This window comes from Passer domesticus, chromosome 3 (genome assembly GCF_036417665.1).
Source record: "Passer domesticus isolate bPasDom1 chromosome 3, bPasDom1.hap1, whole genome shotgun sequence".
Lineage (NCBI taxonomy): Eukaryota > Metazoa > Chordata > Aves > Passeriformes > Passeridae > Passer > Passer domesticus.
The window spans coordinates 100,274,176-100,298,002 of NC_087476.1; the positions used below are offsets into that span (position 1 = coordinate 100,274,176).

At 40.2% G+C, this 23,827-nt stretch overlaps 2 protein-coding genes across 5 annotated transcripts in view; one reads left to right on the forward strand and one right to left on the reverse strand.

Moving 5' to 3' along the window:
• Window positions 1-17,619, reverse strand: part of AKT3 (AKT serine/threonine kinase 3) — a 152,381-nt gene extending 134,762 nt beyond the window's left edge. The window contains exons 1-2 of one of the 4 annotated variants that reach the window (XM_064414681.1): window positions 17,483-17,619; window positions 4,986-5,140 (exon numbers count right to left, since the gene is read on the reverse strand). In XM_064414681.1, coding sequence (XP_064270751.1) covers window positions 4,986-5,031 — 46 coding nt within the window. In that variant the 5' untranslated portion in view covers window positions 5,032-5,140; window positions 17,483-17,619. Of the gene's footprint in view, window positions 1-4,985; window positions 5,141-7,050; window positions 7,443-17,167; window positions 17,310-17,482 lie in introns of those variants that run through there. The other 3 variants (XM_064414680.1, XM_064414682.1, XM_064414683.1) reach the window with 3 other exon arrangements.
• LOC135297284 (serine/arginine repetitive matrix protein 1-like) lies at window positions 17,173-20,625 on the forward strand. The gene is made up of 2 exons (XM_064414684.1): window positions 17,173-17,707; window positions 18,018-20,625. Exons 1-2 carry the CDS (start codon window positions 17,367-17,369, stop codon window positions 18,202-18,204), a joined length of 528 nt encoding a protein of 175 aa, XP_064270754.1. The 5' UTR covers window positions 17,173-17,366; the 3' UTR covers window positions 18,205-20,625.
• Window positions 20,626-23,827: the final 3,202 nt, after the last annotated feature.

Sequence of the window (23,827 nt, forward strand, 5' to 3'; positions counted from 1 at the left end):
CTAAGAAGTTATTAAAGATATTTTTAAAAAGAAGGAAAAAAAAAGTATAACATTGAGTTAAAAATCTTATTACAGTATTGCAATGGTACTGAAATTCACAGGACAATCTCATTACAGGAAAGCTTCATGACATCTGTTTTTTTACCACCATCTCATTACATCAAACTTCTTAAGTTATTACAGTTAAGCCACAACAATTTTGGACTTTGGTTCCCTCTCTACAAAATTGGAATGCTGGTCCATGTACCACGTGAGCCATGTGGAGACTGGCACAGCAAGCTGCGTCACCTAACGCACCACGCCAGAACAGCAAAGCCCCAGCAGAGGTAAGGAAGGCATCCAAGTGTGGCAACACAAGCAGTAAATTAATCTGACAATATATTGCTTTGTCTTTAAACAATGATTTAGCCATCATGTTGTGCCTCACACACTAGGTATATCCTCAGCAAAACCAAAACCTTACTCTTTCAATTAAAGACAAAGTTAGCTGACATGTTAATTTTAAAACTGGGTCCTTTAAAAAGTTAGCATCTGTGTCAATTCTTCCTTTGTCCCTAATGATCTTTCAATAACATGGTAACAGAAACTCTTAACTCCTTTCATATGTTTAAATTAATTGAAATTCTGTGCACAGGTTATATATAAAGAAATTAGGTTGCAATTAAGCATAGTTATGAAAGATTCTTAAATCTAATTGTTGTGACTATTATAGACCACAGACAAGGTCAAGCCTACAATTCAGAAAACTTTGGCTTTAAAGAAAAAATACCACATGAATTATATGTGTAAAACTCACTTTTGTAATGATACAGCCTTAATCACATGAGGCATGTTCATAATGTAAATAAACATCTGTTTCCAAACTGATAAATTAAAAACATATCCCTCTGCAAATTATTAAATTTAATTTAGTAAACACAGTAAAAGCATGTTAAGTAAAATTAAGGATACTAACTTTTACAAAAATTTAAAGATACTCTGCAAAACACTGTCCTCTGCAAATCCAAAATGTAAAAGTAATTTCAGCAATTACTGCAGAGCGCTTATATTAACTGCAATAATGTCAAATATTTCATTTCTGTGTATCAGCAACAAGGTTCAGGTCACTCTATTTAAGGTTCTTAATCAAAACTGCTTCCCTTTCATCTGTATGCATTACAAGGAAAAATGTCAGTGTCGTGGAAAAAGTAAATTCATAAAGGAAGACAATGTATCTCTCTCTCCTCATCTGGCTACAGGTATAACTGGAGAACACTGAAAGAAAGGAAAATTATCCTCACTGAGCCAGTGAATTGCACAAATATCTTTGCAGCCACACGTGCACACAGGCCATGAGCTGCTTGGTTCTTGTCACTGGATCTAAGACAGTAAAGCCATTCTTACAAAACACATTCCCACTCCTCTCTCGCCTGAGCAGAGACTCCACTCTAAGGAGACTGTTCTGCTGGCTCTCCACTTGTTCAGGGTCTGATGTCTCACAGGGATCTGAATCAGTACTTTAGTTCAGATAAGGAAAGTGCTTGTGCAGCAAATCCTCCCACCACCCTAGTTAATGCACTTTCATCTGCTGCTTGAAGCAGTCCCACAGTGCACAAACCTGGTCCCTTTCAGATGAAACTAAAAGCCACACGATGTTCTCCAGGAGCACTACCACTGCCAAAGGGGCACAGAAGCAGACGGAAGCCAGGCCAAATTAGCACCCACTTCCCTTTACAAATGCACTAAGTGTAGATAGGTATCCAGTCCCCATCAGCAATTACTTCACTCTGAATCTGCTCTTGCTGGGCTGCGTTACTTGTTCAGGCACACCAAGTCTCTGTGCTTCAGGGTCTCCTTTCACCTGGGACCCAAGGTTCCCCAAGCTTCTCAGGCACTGCTTCTCCCTGGGTCTTGTGTCTTCTGTTGTCCAAAGTTCTCACTGCAGCCTGTCATCTCTGCTCGTTTGACCTTTCATATGCAACAGCTTACTCTTCCACAGTATCATCTACTCCCAACGCACTGAAACTGCTTCTCCCAAAGACTACTCAAAGCCCAAGTATGATCAGTCTCAAAAAAACTTAATTCTGACATTTCTTAACTTTGAATAAAACATGAATACTCTAATGGGTGCCTCATTTAAGCAGACACAGAAAAATAGGTCTTTGAAGCTGTGTAGCCTCACATCTGATTCTTCAGTTCTCAACAGCAGAGGTTTAAAACCTCACAAACATACAGCCCTCAGCCCTCTATTACTGACATGGATACAGCACAAAGAATAATAATAAAGCAAACATCTTTTCATTGCATTTCACAGCCATTCACAGTGCCCTAACATACCCTGTCTTCCCTAGCTTCTCTCTAGCAAAGTCTCAACTCAGAGAGCGATCCCCAGCTCTATTTTTAGTCCTCCCCTCTCATTTCTACATTGAGTTCACCTAACTTGCCTTTGTAATGGCCCATCTCATTAGATAGCTCCTCAAAACCATTTTTCATCCCAATACCTTCAAGTCACTCTTATACTCCTGACTGGTCTGTGAATCACAAAAAGAAGTTGGATTTTTTTTTCCCTTTGCTTTTATCACAAACCATACTGACTGCTGAAGGGGACAATTTCAAGAGGTCCAGGGCTATAGTGACATGACCAAGTAATTCACCACAACAGAAACAGATCAGTCAACTGAAGCAGCCCAAACCCCTATGTTCCCAGCAGGAAGGGTTCACAACTTTTATTTCTAAATAAATTAAGTCTGGAGTCTCAGAAATTTATGCTGCACCATACACTTGGGCTTGGAGCTGTCCAAAGGACTGGTCAGTGGGGCTGGAATTCACTCAGTGTCTGGCGGGAGAAGAGATCCCACACTCACCCTTCTCCAGGTGAACATGGCTTGAACCTGCCAAAACCAGCCTGTGAACTGAGCCAATGAGTATCAAGGGTTGATGTTCAAAGAATTCACTTTAAAACTGTAACAGAATGATTGCTTGTGGAAGCAAGACAGCTTTACCCAATCCCACAATGCTTCTTTACGCAGACAGAGAATATTTAGCTGCCAAAATAAGTCTTTTCTGAGCATATTCTCAGAATATAGATTAAAGTTGGATACTTTTTCTTGGCAAAATTTAACAAATGCACTTAGCAACTTTGATTTTCTTGCTCCAGAGCAAGGTCAAAGTCCCAATTACATGAAATGTATGACCATTGAATAAAATGCTTAGAAATTCTTAGCATTGTGAAACACAACCATGCTTTTCCTTTTTTTTTTTTTTTTTCAAAAACAAACAACAGAAACACTTTAACCCACCAATAACCAGAACAAGTCTGACAAAGGAAATTAAGGACAATATTAGATGCAATTTTTAAAATTTCAACTAAAACCTACGCAGTTAAGTATACCAAGAAGAAAAAAACCCATAAATTCAAAGTTATTCATTATAAGGAAAAATGCATGCCATGAAATGTCTTTAATTGGAAAAGAAAACAATTACTAACAAAACTGACCTCAAAATGTCAGCTTGGTGGGCTTTTCTTCAATTAATTGATAGTAAAACAGGGTAAGAAGAAAAACCTTTATTTAAACATTTCAGAATTTCAAATATTAAGTAAGACATTGAATTTCAGTGTCCATTTCTGGATCCCAGTAATTAATATATGCATATCCAGTGCTCACAGAGTTGATAGCATAATTACCTGAAGGAACTGATGTCATGTAGAAGAAAATTATTTAGAGCATCCTAACCATTCAAAGACATTTGAAAGAAATTTATATTAAATAATCAAAAAACAAAATCAGGTCTCCAAATTGAGTAATCAACAACAAGGAAAATAATTTAAAATTTTAAATAGTTCCTGTCATGTAAAATATAGTTTGTTATAAATACAGGTATATACTTCAAAATAGGAAGTAGGACTTCGGCTTAACATGATTTAGCTCATTTTCATTTACAATACCCATAATGCATCCTGAAATACAATTTATGCAGGAATAATAAAGAATAATAAACTTTTTCTCTCATTATCTTGCCTTCCTTGACATTTAATGTCAATCTGCAATAACAAAGTTAATAATGATCTTTGTCTTCACACACTGCTATTGAAGCAAAGCATTTCTTTGTAAATTAAAGGGTAATTTTGTTCTCACTATTTCAGTCTAATCGTTCTGGGCTAGGATCACAGAAACTCATGGCATAAATCACCCTAAAATCCAGATTACCCCCTCTCTGTGAGAGAGGTTATACTCTTTTGAAAATAATCATGTGTGCAACTACAACCTAAAGCAGAGCAGCACAAAGCACAGAAGATTTCATCCAAAGTTTGTCACATGATATGAATGCCAGATATTTCTAGAGGTTTCACATCCAAAGCTGAACATACAGCAACCTCCCCAAATTTGCAAATCACATGGTGAAACATTTTAAAGAGACACCTCAAGAATTCACAGGAATTCAAATATAACAGAAAATTATACTTTATACTGGCTTATAGTGAGGAACATATTCTTTAATCATATGGCTTCCAGGTCTGCTAAGTAATTAGGTGTATGCTGAGCATTATGCAAGTATTATGTTGATTTTACTGGGACTGCTGGTATCTGTAATACAAGCTGAGCCACACTGAATGATTTTGGCACCTAGGAAATTCCCCACAAAGTATCACATCTGCAGCAGCCTCCAGGCAACCTTTGAGTGCACACCTCCATTACTGCCTCTTCCAGCTGCCACCACAGGCACTTCTCCTGGTGCACAGGTAACAGCAGCTGCAGCAACAACGTCCAAGGTGAAGTGGGAATTGCTGAGTCCAGCTTGCTCTGCACTGCCAGCTCCCCCACAAACAGGGGCAGTGCAGGGTTACATATCAATACCAGAAAGGCCCGAATCTGACCAAATGGTCAGATTAGCTTGCTGCAGACCAGAAGATAAATCAAGAACATTCATCTGTGTAACCATGTAACACCATTGCACGTGGTGTAGGAGACATCAGAAAACACTTTCCATGCAAAGGTAGAACTTACCCCTCTTCTGTACCCAGCCTTCCTTCACAATGGTAACATCGCTCATGATGACTCCACTCTGAACCCCAAACTCAAAAGAGTATTTCTTTGAGTTATCAGCTTGTCTGTTTGGCCTCTCTTCTGCAGCTCTTCACAATTTCTACTGATGAGTCAGACTAGAAGGAAATATTAGAGAAAGAATTTGAGTCTTTTCTGTTTTTCTCACTTGACAGCCAACAAAAAAGTCTTTGTTGATGTATTTCACTGACTGAGCTCATATTAAAAATCTGCCTTTATTTTTAATTAACTGTGTAACACAATCATGTTTCTAGTCTTAGAGCACATTTTCCATGAACACTACAATACTAAAAAGCAGCAGAATGTGTTAAAATTTAAGTCATATGGCACTTTTTTATAAAAGGCACACACCAGAATTCTCTTGTACTAATGCACAGGATGCTGTTAAATGAAAGGCTGCTGGCCCTGCCTCAAAGACCCAACTCTGAACACGCAGGAGCTTTCCCTGTTCCCACAGTTGTCAGAAGCCATGCAATGGACAAGGGCTCCCTCTATTATGGCTATCTACAAACATATTAAGGGTGTGAGAAAATGGAATGAAAAGTTACATTCTTGCCACTTCCACTATAATTTTATTATAGCCAATACAAATCCTGAACATACAAGAGTTTCTCAAAAACAGCATCATCTCCAAGTACACAAACAGAAAAAACAACTTCTTAGAAGCACACATTGGCCAAAAACACAGCCAAATGTCCAGTTTACAAAAAGAAGGAGTGCATGTTCTCTCAAAGCTTTAAGCCAGGCAGTGACAAGAGTGCTCTTTTCCCCACAAACCTCAGCCTGCAGGGCACAGAAGGGAAATTACTCCTGGAACAGGACATACCACTCTCAGAAGCCACAACCACCTCACTACCAAAGTACCTAACAGCTGTGAAGAGGAGATAAATAGCACTACGATTAAGTAAGAAGAGAAGCCAGAGGCCAGGAGATGTTTCCTTTTGCCAGCAAACTGCCTTTCCCCTCCAACCTCCAAAATAAAAAGAAGTATTCAAATAATGCCCATCCAGAAAAGCGTGGGAAGCCAAGAAATGGGATTTCTTGATGGTGGAGGAACACCCTTCCACAGCTCTACACAGGAGCGCACAAAGTTCTGTGCCACAGACAAGTTTAGTGCTATCAAATGCAGCCCATATCTATCCATTTAGTTGACTGACCAACAAATATTGACAGGAAAAAAAAATATATGACTGGGCTAGAAGCAATCTGTGCAACAAAAGAAAGAAGAAAGCACTGGGAAATCAGGTTGTTTTTTTTTAACACAATCAAGTACAAACCAAAAATGGAACCATTACAGACATACAGGTTATTTCTTATTTATCATTTGAAATATGTGTATTTGCATGACACAGCAGCTAGATGGAAAGTTACTTCTAAAAACTTGGCATTAGTATTTTTTCAGATGGTATGCAACAAAAATACAGCACAACCCGATTTTACAGAAACACTCTAGTGTGCTCATTTAAGTCTTGCTTTTGCTAAACTATTTTTTTCAAAAACACTCAGTATTTCAGCTGCATAAAGGTTAAAATCACAATATTAAACTCATTAATACTGCTAAGTTGAGGTAATATTCACTGCTGTGTCTGAGACATCCCCAGGGCACTGGCAGATATGGCAGTGAGACCTGCACAGGTGACACACAACCTTTGGCATTGGCATCACACCCTGTGCTGTGCAGCAGGACAACACACACCTGTGGCTATAGAAACACACCCTGTTTAAGCTTTCATAAGAGCTAAAAGAAAATGTTATGTTATTTTGGAAGGATATGAGAATGCTTTACTGATGTTAATTGATCTAACATTAGCTGCTTAGGCATCATATTATACGCAAGCCAGTACAGCAGAAATAACCCAAGCAGGCATTTCCACATCCTGCACCTTACTAATGTGAGAGCTAATTTCTGGGTCAGACATTTTCAGAACTTTTGTTTGCATGCTTTAAACGAGATAAGCAAGTCTATCAGCTGTGCATGAAAAGAGATCTGACAGATTAAGACACGTGCCTGAAAGCAGGCTGCTGTTCCGCCGTTCTGGATCACTGCAGCACAGCATCAGCTCTTATTACAAACACATAAATCTTTACAAAGCCCAGAGGTGGGTGTCAAACAACTGTGACCTAAGAGCAGCTGTTCTGGGAAGAAAGTGTAAGCACGTCAATTTCCAAATACCCAACTTAAGTTCAGTTTTCTACAAGACTTTCATTTCACTCTTTGAAAGTAATCACAGTTAATTTATTTTTTTTTCCCAGATATAAAGACACAAGAAGCAATGGAACACTCAGTGTTTACCTTGGGCTTGCATATTCTGGAATACATTTTACCCTTTTGGCAAATTTAATGTACTTTCCATTTTTGGTGTGCACTTGCGAACAGTGCAATGATTTATTCTTATTGATAAAGACATAGCTATAAGAAATGCTTTACTAAGTAGCAATAATCTTGACTGCCCACAGACTGATCCATCAGCCCATGATTTATGAATGAATTCATGCTTGAAGCTCCCTATTTACTCACTGATTACAAATAAGTTAGTGTTACACAATCAAAATCTGATCTATGACCAACTTACATGTCAGACAGTGCCTGAAACAAACTCAAGTGTATGTCTGTAGGCTTGCATCCCACCCATCACATGTACTGCTTTATTAAAATCTGAACAAAATCTCCAAAATACAAAAATCACATAAATATGGTTATAAAATTAACTGCACAATCCCCAGTTTAGCTTCACAGTATTACCAGAAACAACTTTAAAATTACCAACAGTTCTATGGTTGTATTGATTACTCCATTACTGGGTAATTAAAAGTCAAACTGAATTACATAAGAAGCTGAAGGAGATAAATCAAAGCATTAAAAATCTAATGAAAATAAAGGTTATATGTGCACACTACACTTTCAAGAAGCCACTTGTAAGCATCTGTAATATTATCCCTTATTAAATGTCTTTGAGCCTTTCTAAAAGCTGTACTCCTTTACTCTAGAAGTCATTCAGCAATGCTCCAGAAGAGCAGAATTTTGATAATTACTTCTTATTGTGACCAAAACTGGCCTTATAGTGAAAAATAGTCACACAAAAGCCTTTTCTAAAGATGTAATAAAGAATTGTGTATAGATGTAAAGGAGTTGTCTAAAACACATAGAACACAAACTCCCTCACTAAAACAGCATTTCATCTATCTACCTCAAGAAAAGCTACAGAAATGTTTACTCTGCACATCTGGAATAGAATTTAAATACTTGTTAGCAATCAACTCCACTCTCCCAATGCACTTGAAGTTTCAGCAGCCGGTATGCAGTAATTTTTACAGTATACCTTACTGCTATATAGGATGAACCCACAGAAACAGGAGAAAAATATGTTAAAACTGAATTTGACAATGTTTTGTATTACAGCTGCTGCCTACAGGGAAGAACTTGACTTCTTCTTATATATTTTCTAGCAACTAGAGAACATATCAGAATTTTTCCCCCACACATTTTTTGTATCTGATCAAACTTGGACGATATTTTTCAATAATATATTGTGTGCATTCTGCAGACAGTATCAGATAGTCATGTGTATGCACAATACATACAAGCACCCACTGTCAGCATACTTTACGACACAGGTGTAAAAATTTACTCCATTACAATCGGTGATGTGAAGAATTTAGGGACATGGTTTAGTGGTACACTTGGCTGTATTAGGTTAGCAGTTGGAAAGATCTTTTCCAGCCTAAATGATTCTATGACTCTATGCAAACATCTGCTGGTGGGTTTTATCTCACTAAAAATGCACAACTTTTCCTTTTTTCTTAAGGAAGTTATTAAACCACTTTTGTAGTGTAAGATAAAACAATTATCTAGTATTATACTTTTAAGCTCCTAGCTGTAAAGGTTTCAAAGGCAACTTTCTGACCAAAGATCAACCAGAGACTACTACAACCAACAGAGCTCTAGATCCCTGTGCCAAGGTTCATAGTTTCCCTGAGCCGTGGTAAAAACTAGCCAACACCTTCTCAACTTTCATCTTGAACTTTAAGAATATCAGCAATATAGAGAAGAACCATCTTACTTCATTATGGTACCATATGGGAACTGTAAGATCAACACCTAAAATGAGCAATGGACCATTCAGGAGAAAGCCAGCTTTTCCCCAGCTCCTGTTTTTAAATTAAAGGAGGCTCTCATGCCCATCACAGCAGTCAGCTACCTACAGAGACCTGGTGAATACTGAAAAGGAGAAAAATCCCTTCCAAGCAGAAGAACTGAAAACTGTGTTTCAGGTCTACACATAACAACCACTACATACAAGTGAATTATCGTTGAGAGTCATAAGAACAGACAAGACTACTTTGAAATCTGGGCATCTTCCCATTCTCCCCATGACAAGAGACAGCTGAGTAAAGAAGACAGCACCCATAAATTCAGCACAAATTGCATGATTCAGTTCTCTGTTGTAAGAACTTTCATAAACACAGGCTTCTACTTTCAACAATTTTGGAGCTGAGAAAAAAACAGAAACTCTCACATTTACCAACTCAAGTTACAAGACAGAATACCAGGAGAATCAAGTTCAGTGCTTCCAGAAATGATCGCCATAACTTCTACCATTACCAACTCAGTGAACCAACCTTGTTCTTATAATAAATAATGAGTACTACCATTTTCCCTTTTTACAAGTTTAGTAAAATGATAGGGGAGAAAAGAGCAGTAAGTGAACCTTTCTGATTCGCCTTGTCTGACTTGGAGATTCTTTGGTCCCCCATGTAAGCAGAGCCAAATTTCATCACCTCTATCTCCTTATTTTTCAGAAAAGTAACTAAATTATTTTGTGCATGCACACAATACACACATTACCAAAAAAGCAGTTCTCAGTGGCTTTCATCACACACATTTGTTTCCTTGCTTTGGGGGCTTTTTTCTTCTTTGTAGCAGATCAAGCTACTAGGGAGTTCTCAAATTTGAGTTTCACTCCTCTCAAACATCTGAGCAGGCTGTTTCCAAAGCAGGTTGCACTCCCAGAGCAAGGAATTCAAAATGTCAAGGCTCTAAACTAAAACCATAGTTATCTTTAGGAATGGAAGCTGAAACCCAGGCTTTATTTATATGAAAAACACATGCATATCCTCCTTCCCTAGCAAAGCTGGCCAAACAATTAGAGGATATATTGCACATCATCAAAAACTACGCAAAAGACTATGTGACAGAACAAAGATTGCTACAAAACTTGCTAAATTAAATGAAACTATATTGTTAATGGAAGAATCACATTCAGGCGAGTGCTTTATCTAAAAAGTATGAAGTATTTATACAGGCTTTTATAAACTACCTATTCTGGAATTCTGGTTATACTGACTCATTTAAATACTATCACAATGTAGACAGAGGAAAAAGGAACCTCTAGGCACATAATATTTGTCCAACTTATTATGTCAATCAAAAATTGAAAAAAGAAATACAAAAAAAAACCCCACAATATCAAACCAACACAAAACAGAAACTGATTTGACAAGACAAATTAACAAAAATTTATTATTTAAAGAAAATAGATCCTAAATTCATAAAATGGTAAACTTCATGTACATATTATTAAAATTCTGAAAGGTACCTTAAATACTTTGTAAGTTGACAGGTTTTTTTAAAAAAATTACAGTTTTGAAAACTAAAAAAAAAAATCCAAAGATATCTCCACAACAGTCATGCCAAAGACTCTTTAAACTACATTTCATTCTAAAGCCTCAATGAACTTTAAGAAAACTGGCATTAGAAATTTACTTGTAACAACTTTACTTTGTAAGTTTTGATTTGGAATAATGAGGGACACAATAGGAAACTGGCATTGCCTACACCTCATGGTAAGAAAAACCAACATACTTTGGAAAACATAAACAGCTCATTCTAATGCATGCTTATGTGTATACTTAATATTTGCAGTGTTCTGTTTTCACTTTCAGTATGTCAAGAAGCTTTACATAACTAATATATGCTCAGATAAGGCTAGTTAAGAGAATGCAGGCACACTGAAATATTAACATACAAGTTAGATGTTTTATTTAGATTCTGCAACTTCTGATTAAGTTTATCAGGAAAGAAACCATCATTCTGTATTTTATTTCCTATTACAATGACAAAGCAAGTTATTTTAAGGGACAAAGGTATAATTAAAGCAAGGTGAACAAAGCCACCCTTGCCTTTGTTTACCAAGGTATAAAGGAAGTTTCTAAATGTAACTAAATTGTTTCTTTAGAATCCCATGTGAAACATTAACAACCCATTGTTTTGCCTCGTGTTTATTGACAAAAATGCTTTTCATCCTTTTTGTCCCCCTCAAATCACATAAAACAATAACTGAAAAGCAGACAGAAGCAGAGATAAAACTTACTAGAGTGCATATCTGAAATGTAACCAAATAATACATTTCAAGTAGAAAAGATGAAGGGAGGGCTAAAATTATGCATAAAAAAAGTTACTGAGGCAATGATCTTGGGAGACTTTTGAGACTCAGAGAAAGTCAAATCAAGGATTAGCTAGGCTGAGTATCACAACTATGACAATGTTACTTCACTCAACCCTTCAAAACACATGTAATAAGTTTAATTTGCCATGGATTAATGTAGGAATACTAATCCTTGCCATTTATAGACAAAGTTCCTTTGCTCTTTAAAAATATAGTTTAGAAAATACTCAAACAATGAAGAAAAAAATAAACATAACTTCCAGATTTTTAAAACAAACTAAAATTACTTTTCTGTGTCTAGCAGACTCAGGAAAAAAAAACCTAGCCTAATTTTCAAAAGTTAAAAAAATCTGGAAATCCCTAGTTATTCTATCAGAAATTTTAAAAGATTCCTTTCAAGAGGGACAAATCAAAGTTTCATTAAACTCATGTATTAAATTATTTATGTGATGGTAACTTTTATGCAGCTCAACTCTGTATTGTCCATAAAAGACCAAGCACACCACTGAATAAAAACCAGAAATACACAAACTACTCATGAGCAACAAGAAAGTACTGAGAAAAAAAAGTGTTCTCAAACTATTAATATAAAAGATGAGAAAAGTCCAGTGACATGCCTACCAAATAGCTTTCCTTTAAACTTTTACATAGTCGGTTTTATTTATTATGTCTACATTTATTTATTATGTCTAAATTCTGAATTGTCTTATAATAGGAATGAACTTTGTGATTCCTTTCTACAGAGCTGAAGCTACTGACAAATCCTGACACTGCAACATGACTAGAACATAATCAACTTCTAACCTAAAACCTTTGGCTCTTCCTGTTCACACTCAAAATGCATTATTCTCATCAACCTGAGACCTGGATTTCCCGAGGACAGAAGGAGTTCTCTACAACCCTAACTTACACACAGCTGCAGAGCTCACTAGGTGAAGGTCTTTGGCAAATGTTATTTGAAAAATGTTACATGAAACTCATGTGTACAACCTTAATTCTCTGTCTCAAAGTGTATCAACACATTTAGAGAAGGATATAAAAATTTCAATGAAAGCTCATGAGGCAAGCTGCAACAATTACATATCTCAAGAAACACAATGAATACTTAGGAGAAAAAATAAACGTGTGTTAGTAGAAACTTTTTGCAGGATTGCTGAGACTCAACCAACAACCACTGCATTAATTCTGAGGTGTTATACTAGCTGTACAAGAAGCTGTTGACTGTTGGGCACTGACATTCCACACCTACAAAAAGGCAGTGGAGAGACCTTCATTGGCCTAAAGCTGAAGCAAGGTCTTCATCTCTGCTCCTGCAGAGGAGACACTCAAACAACTTTGTCACGTGGACAATGCAGGGAAGTTTGGCAAACCATGCTGTCAAGTCATTCAGACATGCACATGAAATATTAAGGTCCCAGTTGCATTCTTAAGAGAATTTTAAAATCACTACAGTTATTTAGTCAGGATATTACAGAGGAAAAAAAAAATCACAGGGCAACAATGTGTTCTTAATGCTATTTTTGATCAGTATGACTCACACTTAGAGACTCACATAGAAATATGTGGAAGAAGAAGATTGGTCAGGATGGCTTCAACATATATTATTTATCCTAAGCATAATAAGTGTTGTCACAAACAGTATCAAAAATCAAATAAACATTTAAATTGAGCAAACGTAAGCACCTTCACATACAAAAGCCAAATATGCTTACTCTCCTTGACTGTAACATTTAATGTTATTAAATTTTGGGGGAATTTTTTAGAAGTTATTAACTTTGCTACATCTTCCTACTACATCTGAATAACATCTTTAAATAATAAAGGAAAAAACAATCTGTTTTAAATCCTTGGTATGTATCATAAATGCCCATACTTATTGATGTAGAGCCATGGAACAAGGATAAAACACCAAATATCACCTACTATTACCCTTGAATTTTTTTTGCAGTTTTTCTATTAGTACATACTAGTGATTTGCCTAAACAAGTTTCACTTATAAACTCTTATAAGGAGTCCAGAATGTTGTTCATAAAAGTACCCAAGATAAATGTATAAACCAAAACTTTAAAAATTAATTTTTATGCTAAGAAAAAAAAACAAACCAAAAAGTTAACTTTCACATTCAATGTTTTAGTATTTGCTGGTAGGTTTTGGGTTGGGTTGGGATTTTGGGAGGCTTTTGGGGTTTATTTTGGGGTTTTTTGTTGTTGTTTCTCAGTCTTTAATTTCTAAACAGCTTGAATCAGCTTTTCCAGCTATTGTGTAACTTATCTTTAGAAAGTAATCTTTTCTATACCACAACAACTTGTTGCCAAGAAGAGTAACTTGTGCAACACATTTATTTACCAAGAAGACCCTGTGATCCTGGGGAAGTCTCTTCCGTACAGCAAAAAGAAAACACATTGGTCGGCAAGCAATTTTCTCACTGAAACCACACCTTTCCTCACAAGCAATGCAAAACTTCCTGAACTACATGTTGTGCTAGAAAGCACTTTCTGCTTCTTCCATGGTATTCTTATTGGGCCTATCCTAACAGAATGACAATCCTGGATAGCACAAATTGATCTAATATTCCAGAATAATTTGAAAGGGCACATAAGTGGGCAATCTTTTCTTATAAAAGACAGTACTTCAAGAAGAAGCAAGTTGTAAAGTTCATACAAATACTGAAAATAAAAGCAACCTTTTAACTTAAAGCTCATAGATGCATACATTTAACTATTCCCTCTTTTTGAATGGCTACTGTAGTTCACAAGGGGAGTACTGCACATTTTGAACAGAATGTTTATTTTATTAGTTGGAAATAAGCGAACAGAAGACTTTTGTTACATACACGACCAAACCCCCTACAAAACACGCAGCTATAGCATGGTGTGTTACTTTCACACAATTTCACACAAGTGTGTTACTTTCAGGAAATCAATTCATTTATGCATTATCCATGTCAAAATGAAAGTATGGCACATGAAGTGTTCAGTCAGTGCATGTCCACGCTCTTTCACCCTCCAGTGTGGACTACAGTAAGCAGCATGTCCAAGCCATGAAAGCTGCCTAATATTGGGTCTCTGTTTCAAAACTGAAGGAAAGCTAGGCTACCATGTTGCCAAGTCCACATCACCTGTTGCATTAACAGCACAAAATGAAACTGTAAGCACACAGTTACAAGAAACTGTATCATTTTCATACTCAGAACAGCGTGGAAGCTTCAAATGCATTTTAACACAATCCACTTTAGTAATGGTTCATCATTTACAAAACTAGTGAGTACTTCGAAGTTATCCAGCAAATAATACTTCTTGGGCATAGAAATTGTTATTCAGAAGTTCTCTTTAAACTGGGAAAACCTGCACCCAGAAAGTGAAAGAACACACAACCACTAGGAGTTAGGCAAATATCAAGTACTCTGAGGGATCATTTTGCTATAATAGAAACTTCAGATACATGCTGTTGCAAAATGCAGTAGGAAGTCAAGACACGGTTTGTGGTCAGTGTATGGCACACAGAAGCTTGGATTACAAACAACTGCAAGGCTCTAGTGAGCGGTTTTGAGGCAAACTTTAAAAAACACATCAGAGTGTTTTCCTTTCACAAAGCATTTGTTCTAATGTCAAACAGTCAACAATTTCCATTACATATCAATGCTATCCAATCCTTATAACTGTATCAACTTGAACTGGGGCAAAGTTAAAAGTAGTACCTGTCTGAATTCTCATCTACCTCCACTAGAATAGCAGCATTTTGCTCAAAAACACATGATCTGCCCCCAAAATGCAGAACAAATGAGGGAGTAGAATACTGAAATACTACCTGTGAACCTATTTATGAAACTAAGGAGATTACTGAATCCTTTCAAAACTAGTCAGAGCAATGCAGCACAGAATAAACTGTCTAAAACAAGACAGTCTTGTTAATATTATCTGTGTTTACACACACACCATGCACTCACATCAGACTGAAAAAAAAAAAAGAGTTATTCAAACAATACACGTAGCCTTCTAGGAAACAGAGGCATCTTATCTCTGAAGTTTTTCTTTGGCCCTTATTTGAACTTGACTTACTGGTTTCATCCAACCAAAATATATCCACGTGGACTATAATTAGTAATCCAATGCAATTAAAGATATTGGGGTTCACTTATAGGCTCCTACTAAAATTTAAAAAAAATTCAAAACATCAAAACCATATAGTCCTAGAAACTTAAGTAGTACACTTACTTTAAAAGCCAAAATAAGCTTCCTTTTCTACCTCATGTACTCTCTTTCTGTATTCCTGTAAACAAGCAGATCTTGCCTATAAGCTGGCAGGAGATCATGCTCAAAATGTTACTTGTCATAAGTTAAGGTCTACTTATCTGCATGCTTCTTGCCTTGAGAAGTAAAGCCCTCTATGTGCAAAATGCAGGGAAACATGTTTAGCAAAGTTTTAGTAAGATGTAAACAAACATTTGCAGAAGAGACTGCTCTATGTTTCTTCAGTACTGAAAAAGTTGGCAGTGCAGGTATCAGACACATAATTTTTGAAATAAAACCCTTAAACAGAAACTGGGACACGTTTTCATAAAATTTACAAGATGATGTAGATATATGCAAGGAGCCAGTCAACTAATTAAAGAAAAAAGCAAAACTAGAATAAAGGTCAAGAGAGATTAAATTGTTTATCCTTTCCACCCACAGGAAAATAAGATTTCTCTTTTTTTTAACGTTTAATCAACGTATCATGGGAGAACGTGAAACAGTCCTGGCTATTTCACGCCTCTTGGATTCCCATCCAGAAGTAAACTAAGAAGCGGTGCCCATACAAAGCAGCCCCGCAGCCTATAAGCCCGGTAGCGCTCGTTACATCACGATCATTTGCATTTAAACTACAATATATAGCGCTGCGATCGGGCTGCCGAGGGGCGCCGCGCTGACCCCCTGCCAGGCGGAGCCCCGGCCGCTCGCACCGTGCCGGGGGCTCCGCCCGGCCTGCCCCGCCCCGCGGCAGCACCTGCCGGGACCCGGCCCGGGCAGCCCCGCCGCAGGCCCGGCCCGGGGCAGCCGCGGGCCGCCCGGGGCAGCGGGCTGCGCATCAACTTTTGCATGTGGGCCGCGGCCTCCATGATGGCCGGGGCGGGCGGGGGGGCCGGTTTGTTTACTTGCAGCCAGAACCGCCGGCGGCGGCGGCAGCATCATCATCATCATCCCCATCCCCTGCGCGAGGCGCTGCCACCGGCGGCCCGCGGGGCGCGGAGCTATTCTTAGCGCGGCGCTGCGCGGGCACCCGCGCGCGCGCACAGAAGTTCCCAGCGGATAAAATCCCGCGCTAGTCCCGGCACCGGCGCCCGCCGCACGGACGCGGGGAGGGGAGGCGGGGAGGGGCCGCCGCCGCGTGGGAACCGCCGGCCCCGCGCCCCCGGGGCGCCCTGCCCTGCCCCTGCCGCCCCCCCTCCCCCGTTACATAACTCTCCCCGCCGAAACGCCCCCGCCCCGCCCTTCCCCACCCCGGCCCCGCACCCCGGCGGGGCGACCCCCGCCCCTCCGCCGCGCTCCCGCCCCGCCGCCGGCGCTAGGCCACGGGCGCCCCCGCCCCGCGCTCCCCGCCGCCCCGGCCCCGCCGCGCCGCCGCCCCGCATCCCCTCCCCGAGCGCCCCCGCCGCCGCCCGAGCGCCCCCGCCGCCGCCCGGCCCCTCCCGCCCCGTACCTGCAGAGGCGGCGGCGCCGCGGGCGCTGCTGCGGAGCCCGAGGGCGGCGGCGGCGGCTTCGGGGGGGAGAAGGGGAGGGAGGGCGCCGCTGCCTCCTCCCCTGTCCCCCCGCCGGGCTCGGCGGTCCCTGGCGGCCGGTGTCTCCGCGGGGGCGGGAGGAGGCGGCTCCGGCCCCAGGGCGCTGGCGGCGGCGGCTACATGGAGCTGCGCGCCCCGCTACGCAGGGAGGCGCCCGGGCGGGCAGCGCGGCCGCAACATCGATGCGCGGGGTCAGGAGGGCGGCGGCGGCGGCGGCTCCCCCCCGGCGCACTCACCCCGGAGCCGCCCGGGCCCCGCTCTCGGCTCCTCCCGCCGCCTCCGCCGGGCTCGTTATTGACTTTCAGGAAAACTCCCGACGTCACCGGCTCCCCCCGAGTGTCTCCCCCTCCGCGGCGGTGGCGGCGGCGGCGGCGGCATCCCCGGCTCTCGCGAGAAGCGCGGCGGGGACGGGGGGGCCGCCAGACAGCGCGGGGGGAGCCAGACAGAGGGGGGCGGCTGAGGTGAGGGTGGGGGGGCGGCGGCAGCGAGGGAGGAGGAGGAGGAGGGAGCGGCGGAGGGAGGAGGGAGGACGGGGGAGGCGAGGCAGCCCGCCCGCCCGGCTGGCAGGCAGGGGCGGGAGCCGAGCGGAGCGGCGTGTCCCGTCCCGCCGCCGGGCCGCGGCTGGGAGCGGGAGGATGGATGGATGCGGGCAGCGGCGTTTGCCGGCGCTGCGGCGCGCCGCGCCCGGGTCCTTCCTTTCGGCATCGCGGCCCCTCGGCAGCCCCGTGTGCGCGTCCCGGCGTTAGTTCCCTTTGTTCTCGCACCCTGCAGTTACACAGCCCCCCGCCCCGAGCTGGCCCTGGTACCCGGAGTGGTCCCCTCGGCTCTGCAAACTCCTCCAGGAACAGAACTACCAGTTACGCCGCAGGAAGCCGTAATTCATCCCTCGCTGAAGTGTTCAGTGGATGCGCCAGCCTCAGTGTTGCTAAATTGTCCGCAGGCTTCGCCGGGTAAATAAACGCCTAGAGAAAGCGTGCACCGGCGCTCCCGAGCCTCTGGCTCTTCCCGTTGCCACAAGCGGAGCCGGTGACAGCGGAGCAGCCGCGCTGCAGGGTGCTGAGCTCTCCCGGCTCGGCGGAGCTGCCTCCGGGCTGGCAGGCCGGGGATGCCCGGCCTGGTGCGCCCGCCGCCGCCGCCGAGCCTGGTCCTGCACCCCAAGCAGTGCCTGGGCTTCATAGCTACGGTGCCCTCGACGCTGTGTTCCACGGCTAAGCGGCTGTATGTGGGTGCTTGCAGGAGTTTAGTGCAGTAAAGATGTCTTCTATTGTTTATGGGTGCAGTAATACACACAAATTAATTTTCTTTAGAAATGCATCTATTTATAACGCAGTTCACGCTGGCCTGTGTCAGAACCTGTTACTGCAGAGGATAAATAGGTATTTTGGATTGCTTGAAATACAACTATTTGCTCTGTTTCATCAGTGCAGATTTTTTTGTAAAAAATGTACGTTCATGGAAATTACATTAAAAAGAAAAAATATTTCTCTAGCATGAATTTCACCTTTAATTTCTAAGTTTTTCTTCCTCTCATATGCCATCGTTTACAACTCTTTGAAACATCAGACTTCCTATTATCTGTACCACTACAGGGCTTCAGAGAGATTTTTTGAGAATCTAAATAATCATATGAGTTGGCACAGGACTGGAAATTTGCCTCCGGGGGCACTGAATCCTTTCCCTGCTGCGGCAAGCAACCACACTAATAATCCCATTCATAAATATGCTGAGTTTCCTCTTAGAACTATGAAGTTTGTTTTCTGCACTGTGCTCACTAGCAGGCTACAACCTAAGCTCTATGTCCCCCTAACTCTGAAGAAAAACAAAATTTCAACTGTATTTGATTAATGCATCTTTTTGAAAAATTAGTTAAAAAGGACCTTGCCAAGCATTACTTCCTTTCCCAGAATTTACCGTTCGGTCTTCCTCCTTCTCAGAAACACTTCAGTAAAGTGAGCATCTTATTAACCATCAATATTCACAGAGAACCATAGTATCAATTATTAAAATGTGTTTAGTCCCTAATGTCTCCTTTGATCATTGCTACTATGCTGCTCCTGAAAAACGGAAGGTGTAGGTCTTGCAACTTGCTTTCTGTTTGCTGCAGTTCCTCCGAAGGGCTCAGAACCTAAGGCAGCATGAAATCTGCATGGGCAGTAGCTGATAGACTGCCAATCAACTGTTCAGGTGCCAAACGCTGAGTGTGAAATCCGGGCCCACAGAAAGTCCTGGTATTTGGTATCACTCAGGTTATTCCTGCTCTCTGTTAATCCCTGCCACTCACAGCTGCAAATTTCTTATTAATAAAGTATGTGTGTATGGTTGGTCATCCTAATTGATGCCTCTAAATCTTCAAAAGGCAGCTATGAAATACTTCCCTTATGACAACAGTGAGTTTGCTTACATTTATAGATACTTGGTGTAAATCACCTAAAAGCACATTTACGTTTATATACTTTTAAAAAGAAAAAAAACCCTTGCACCATGCAAAGAAAAAAAAATAACATTTACCTACAAGGAGAGTTAGTCTTCTGCACTTTTATTTTGTTACTAATTGTTGAAAATGAAACAGTAGGATGAACTCTGTCATGTTGATCTGGAGCTTAAACATATATTTTTCAGCAAAACCTGATTAGCAAAATTTTGTTATATCTATGAGATACAGACAACTATTCACAGGTTAAAAAATTTATTCAGTATGACTTTGAAATCAGATTCACTATCTTACCCCTTATAAATCAAATATCAGTACTCTGTTTTTGAAATTCATGGTTTCTAGTTACTCTTAAGGTTTTGATCCTGCTCAGCCTCATATATTGACCTCAGTGTGCTGAATCTGAACTGATACTTTTTGTGTGGATTATTAAATATAGTATAAAAATAAGTGCTGCTGTGCAATGATTTTTTCTCTCTATAGAACATATAATAATTTTATTCCTTAGTATCATACCTCAAGGCTTCAAAATGATTTCTTGTAAGGAGTTAATCACTGTAAATTGGGCAGAAATGACCCCTTGATTAATAACCAAACAGAGGTATACCTCTTTCAGAAATAAAATGGCTGTGATGTACATACTGTGAACATAATGAGGTTGTAGGTTCTGCAGAAATGACATAATTTTCAGATTAATTACAATGTGACATGAATTTAATGAACATATTAACAGCATATGCTAATGAAGAAAGTATTGAGTTCACATGAGAAGGAGAATAAGGCTGCATGTAATTTCAGGAAAAAATGGGAGCCTCTGATGTGACATGTTCCAATTACAGTCCTGAAACCAAACAAATAAAACCCATCCATTGTCATCTATCTGGCACCATCAAGAAGCTTGATAAACTTTTATATGATCACTTGTAATCATTATTTCAACTGAAACCAAAAGGAAAACCTACAGATAATCTCAATATAAACCTGTCCATTCCAAGTCAAAAAAGGGTGTATCTCTTGTTTCCCTTAACATGTTCATATTAACTATTATCAGTGGCAGAGTGGTAGGAACTAAGATTACAGAGATTTACGTCCCGAAAACAAATAGTTAAATAGTAGAGAAGATTCTGCCTGCAGAATCAGTTCTCTCTGCCTCTACGGGTAGCATTGCCTTCAGTTTAATTTAGTTTCTTGTTTCTCTTGTCAGCTAATAAGCTTGCTTCCATGTAAGAATGCATAAAGAAAAACAAAACAAAACAATACAAATCAAGACAAATGAAACAACTTGAAGTGTAGAAGTTTCATAAAAATAAGAAGAATAAAAAATGGACAATGGGTCCAATTACAATCTCTGGTGTTAAACTCCCTATTACTGTGCCTTGTTATTGTTTGAAAAGCACACACAAATGTCAGTGGAAACTAACAGGAGAGCAATGAAATTTACTCTATGGAAAATTATGCTTAAAATATATGTTATGCATTTCTTTATAGTGCAGTTAAAGTCTTGCTTGCAAACGTTATGGCTTATTTTTCACTTATGTGTGTATCTCTTAAAAACCTGAAACGCCTCTATTAGCGAAGTTCAGCTACTTCAAGGGGTGAACCTGTTCAGTTTATGTTGAGCTCTGACTCTGCATTCTCTGTGCTGCTGTGTGCACTGAGACACTTCAGGACTTTAACCACTGCCATTGTAGTCATCTCACGGCAATTGAATTTCTAAGAACAAGAAAGAACTCATGGTAAAGCTGTACAATTCAGAAAAGACATGTAGGAAAAATATTGGCAGCGGATGTTGGAATCTGCTAGATACGAGGGGGAAACAGAACTTGTGGTCAGTTGTATTTTACAGTTCATATATTTACCCTTTCTGTTGCATTCATTCCTGAGTAACTTTATTGCTTTAATCTCTTGCTTCTTTGTCTGTAGTCTCTTGGCATTTATTTATTTAATTTTGTTATTTCTGCTTCTGCAGCTGCCTTGGAGGGCAATATTCCATTCCATGTCCCCAGATACCTGTGACACAATGAGGTTAAAAAATTAGAGAGAAATTTATTTATTTTTCGTATAAAAACAGTTGAGAAAAAAGCCCTCAACCTGGACTCTGGATTTTGTGTCTGCACACTGTTTTGCTACACAAGTCACCAGTTCCATGAAACTGCTTCTGCTCCAATATCAGTGGATGGCTGGGCTGGCTTTTGTTGCTGTTTGGCTCCTACACAAAATTTTCTGGATACAGAAAGTTCTCCTTTGCTCAGATGGTCACAGTTCATCAGTGCTTACAGAAGTTAAGCCCTTATGAACTCATGTAGATATATAATCCCACTATGATTATTAATAGTATTTTCATACTAGTATTATTAATGTAGACCTACAGGTTGTAGGCTGTTGTGAATACACAGTAAAGCAAGATAGCAATAAAAAAATCATTCTGTCCACCTATATATGGCTAGCAGTAATGTAATTATGCTGAACACAGTAGAGACTGGATATAATGCTGTGTAAATATCAGTTGATTGCATTTATTTTGCAGCATGTTATTCTTGCTTTATTATTTATCCTCTGAAGATTTTAAAAAGTGTTTTCCTTCCCCTTCTTTCCCATACTCCCACACACTGGAGGTCTACAAACAGTGTGAAAGGCACATGCCCTGCCCCAGTGACCTTAACCTGCTTTGAAACCAGATATGACAGTAAGGATAACAAACAACAGGAGAGAAGGATGGGAAGAGGGCAGTAAGATTACACAGTTGCACAGCTTAGCTATACGCTTAACTTGATGTATAGGCATTCAGCCGAACTTGGAAATTTTTTCTCAGTGAGAAAATAGTTTCCATGGTGCACAGATTTATCTGAGGGAGGTCAATCTACTACAGAAGCAACTTGGAAAAATTAAAATGCCAGCCCTTCCGCCTGAGCTTTTTCTTCCCTCTTTCCTATCCTATTTTAATTTCATCAACACAGATAAAATATGTCTTTGAATAAAATTCTGCAATTACTACCATGCAGTGATTTCTCATACAGAACCTTATCTGTGTCCTGGTCTCACTTAATTGAAGTCAATGAGAAAATGGCAGTTGAAGCTAGTTAGGAGGATCAAGTCTGTAATGCGTGAGCAAAATCAAGGAGCACAAAGCTTAATGGACAGAGGAACAGAATTTTAAACAAATGTCTCCTCTTCAGAGGTTTTGTGACTAGGAACATTTTTCCCCACGTGGCCCTGAGAGGATCACAGCAGCACGTCTGCCCAAAGAGTCAGGAAGAAACAGTTGAGGAGAAAGCTGGCTGTTGATGGAGAGGAAGCCATCTATTGCCAGGTTTAGTCCAGATCTTTGCCTTTACTTGGAACATTGCTCTGTCTTTGGCAAATTGATTAGTGTGGTGCAGAGCCCCTTCCTCTTTTAGTGTGTTCCTTGGAGCACTTTTCTCTGCCCCTTGCTACCATGCAGACTTCACAGTGTGATTTGCTGGACGGCTTCCCTACTGTATCAATCACCTCGTTTGGAGCTGACAGCCCTCCATCTTTTCAATCTGTAAAAGAGTGGCTGAAGTACAAGGAAATCATTTCAGTGTCAACAAAAAAGTATTCCATTAGACTAGACTGTGGGCTACCCTCATTCCCAAACACCACCCTTGATCCATTATGTGTCACAATGTACCTGCATTTTCTGGAAACAAAGCTGTGACATGAAATCAAAGAATTAGCAGGAAAGTTTAGAACATGAAGACAGATTGGGGTTGCAATAACAAGGACCTCCACAGATCTGATAAGTATGTTCTTGTTAATAATGAAAAAGAATGAGGTATTAAAATATTAATGGAACATTCATTAATAGTCGTCAGAAATGAAGGACAGATTGCCTTGAAGACTTCACTTACTTTACACCATTTTGCCTGATTTAATTGGATATAGGTCTGCTTTGTATTAGGCAAAGAAAACAAAAGATAATGCTGAATCTGTCCCTTCCTACATACCTATTGAATGTGGTATGAAAAAAGAGGGATGGATGGCTACAGTAAGGTTTTTCAGCCAAATTTGTTAGCAATCTGTTATGCAAAACTTCATGGTAACAGAAATCTGATCAATTACTGACCTCTTTATGACTTTATTTACCATGAGCTGAAAGAAAAAAAAATGTGCATAAGCAAAGAATGGC

Coding starts and splice junctions, on each gene's coding strand:
- LOC135297284 (XM_064414684.1), top strand. CDS start 17,367: ATGGAGCTGCGCGCCCCGCTACGCAGGGAGGCGCCCGGGCGGGCAGCG. Junction 17,708..18,017: donor GACAGAGGGGGGCGGCTGAG/GTGAGGGTGGGG, acceptor CGCACCCTGCAG/TTACACAGCCCCCCGCCCCG.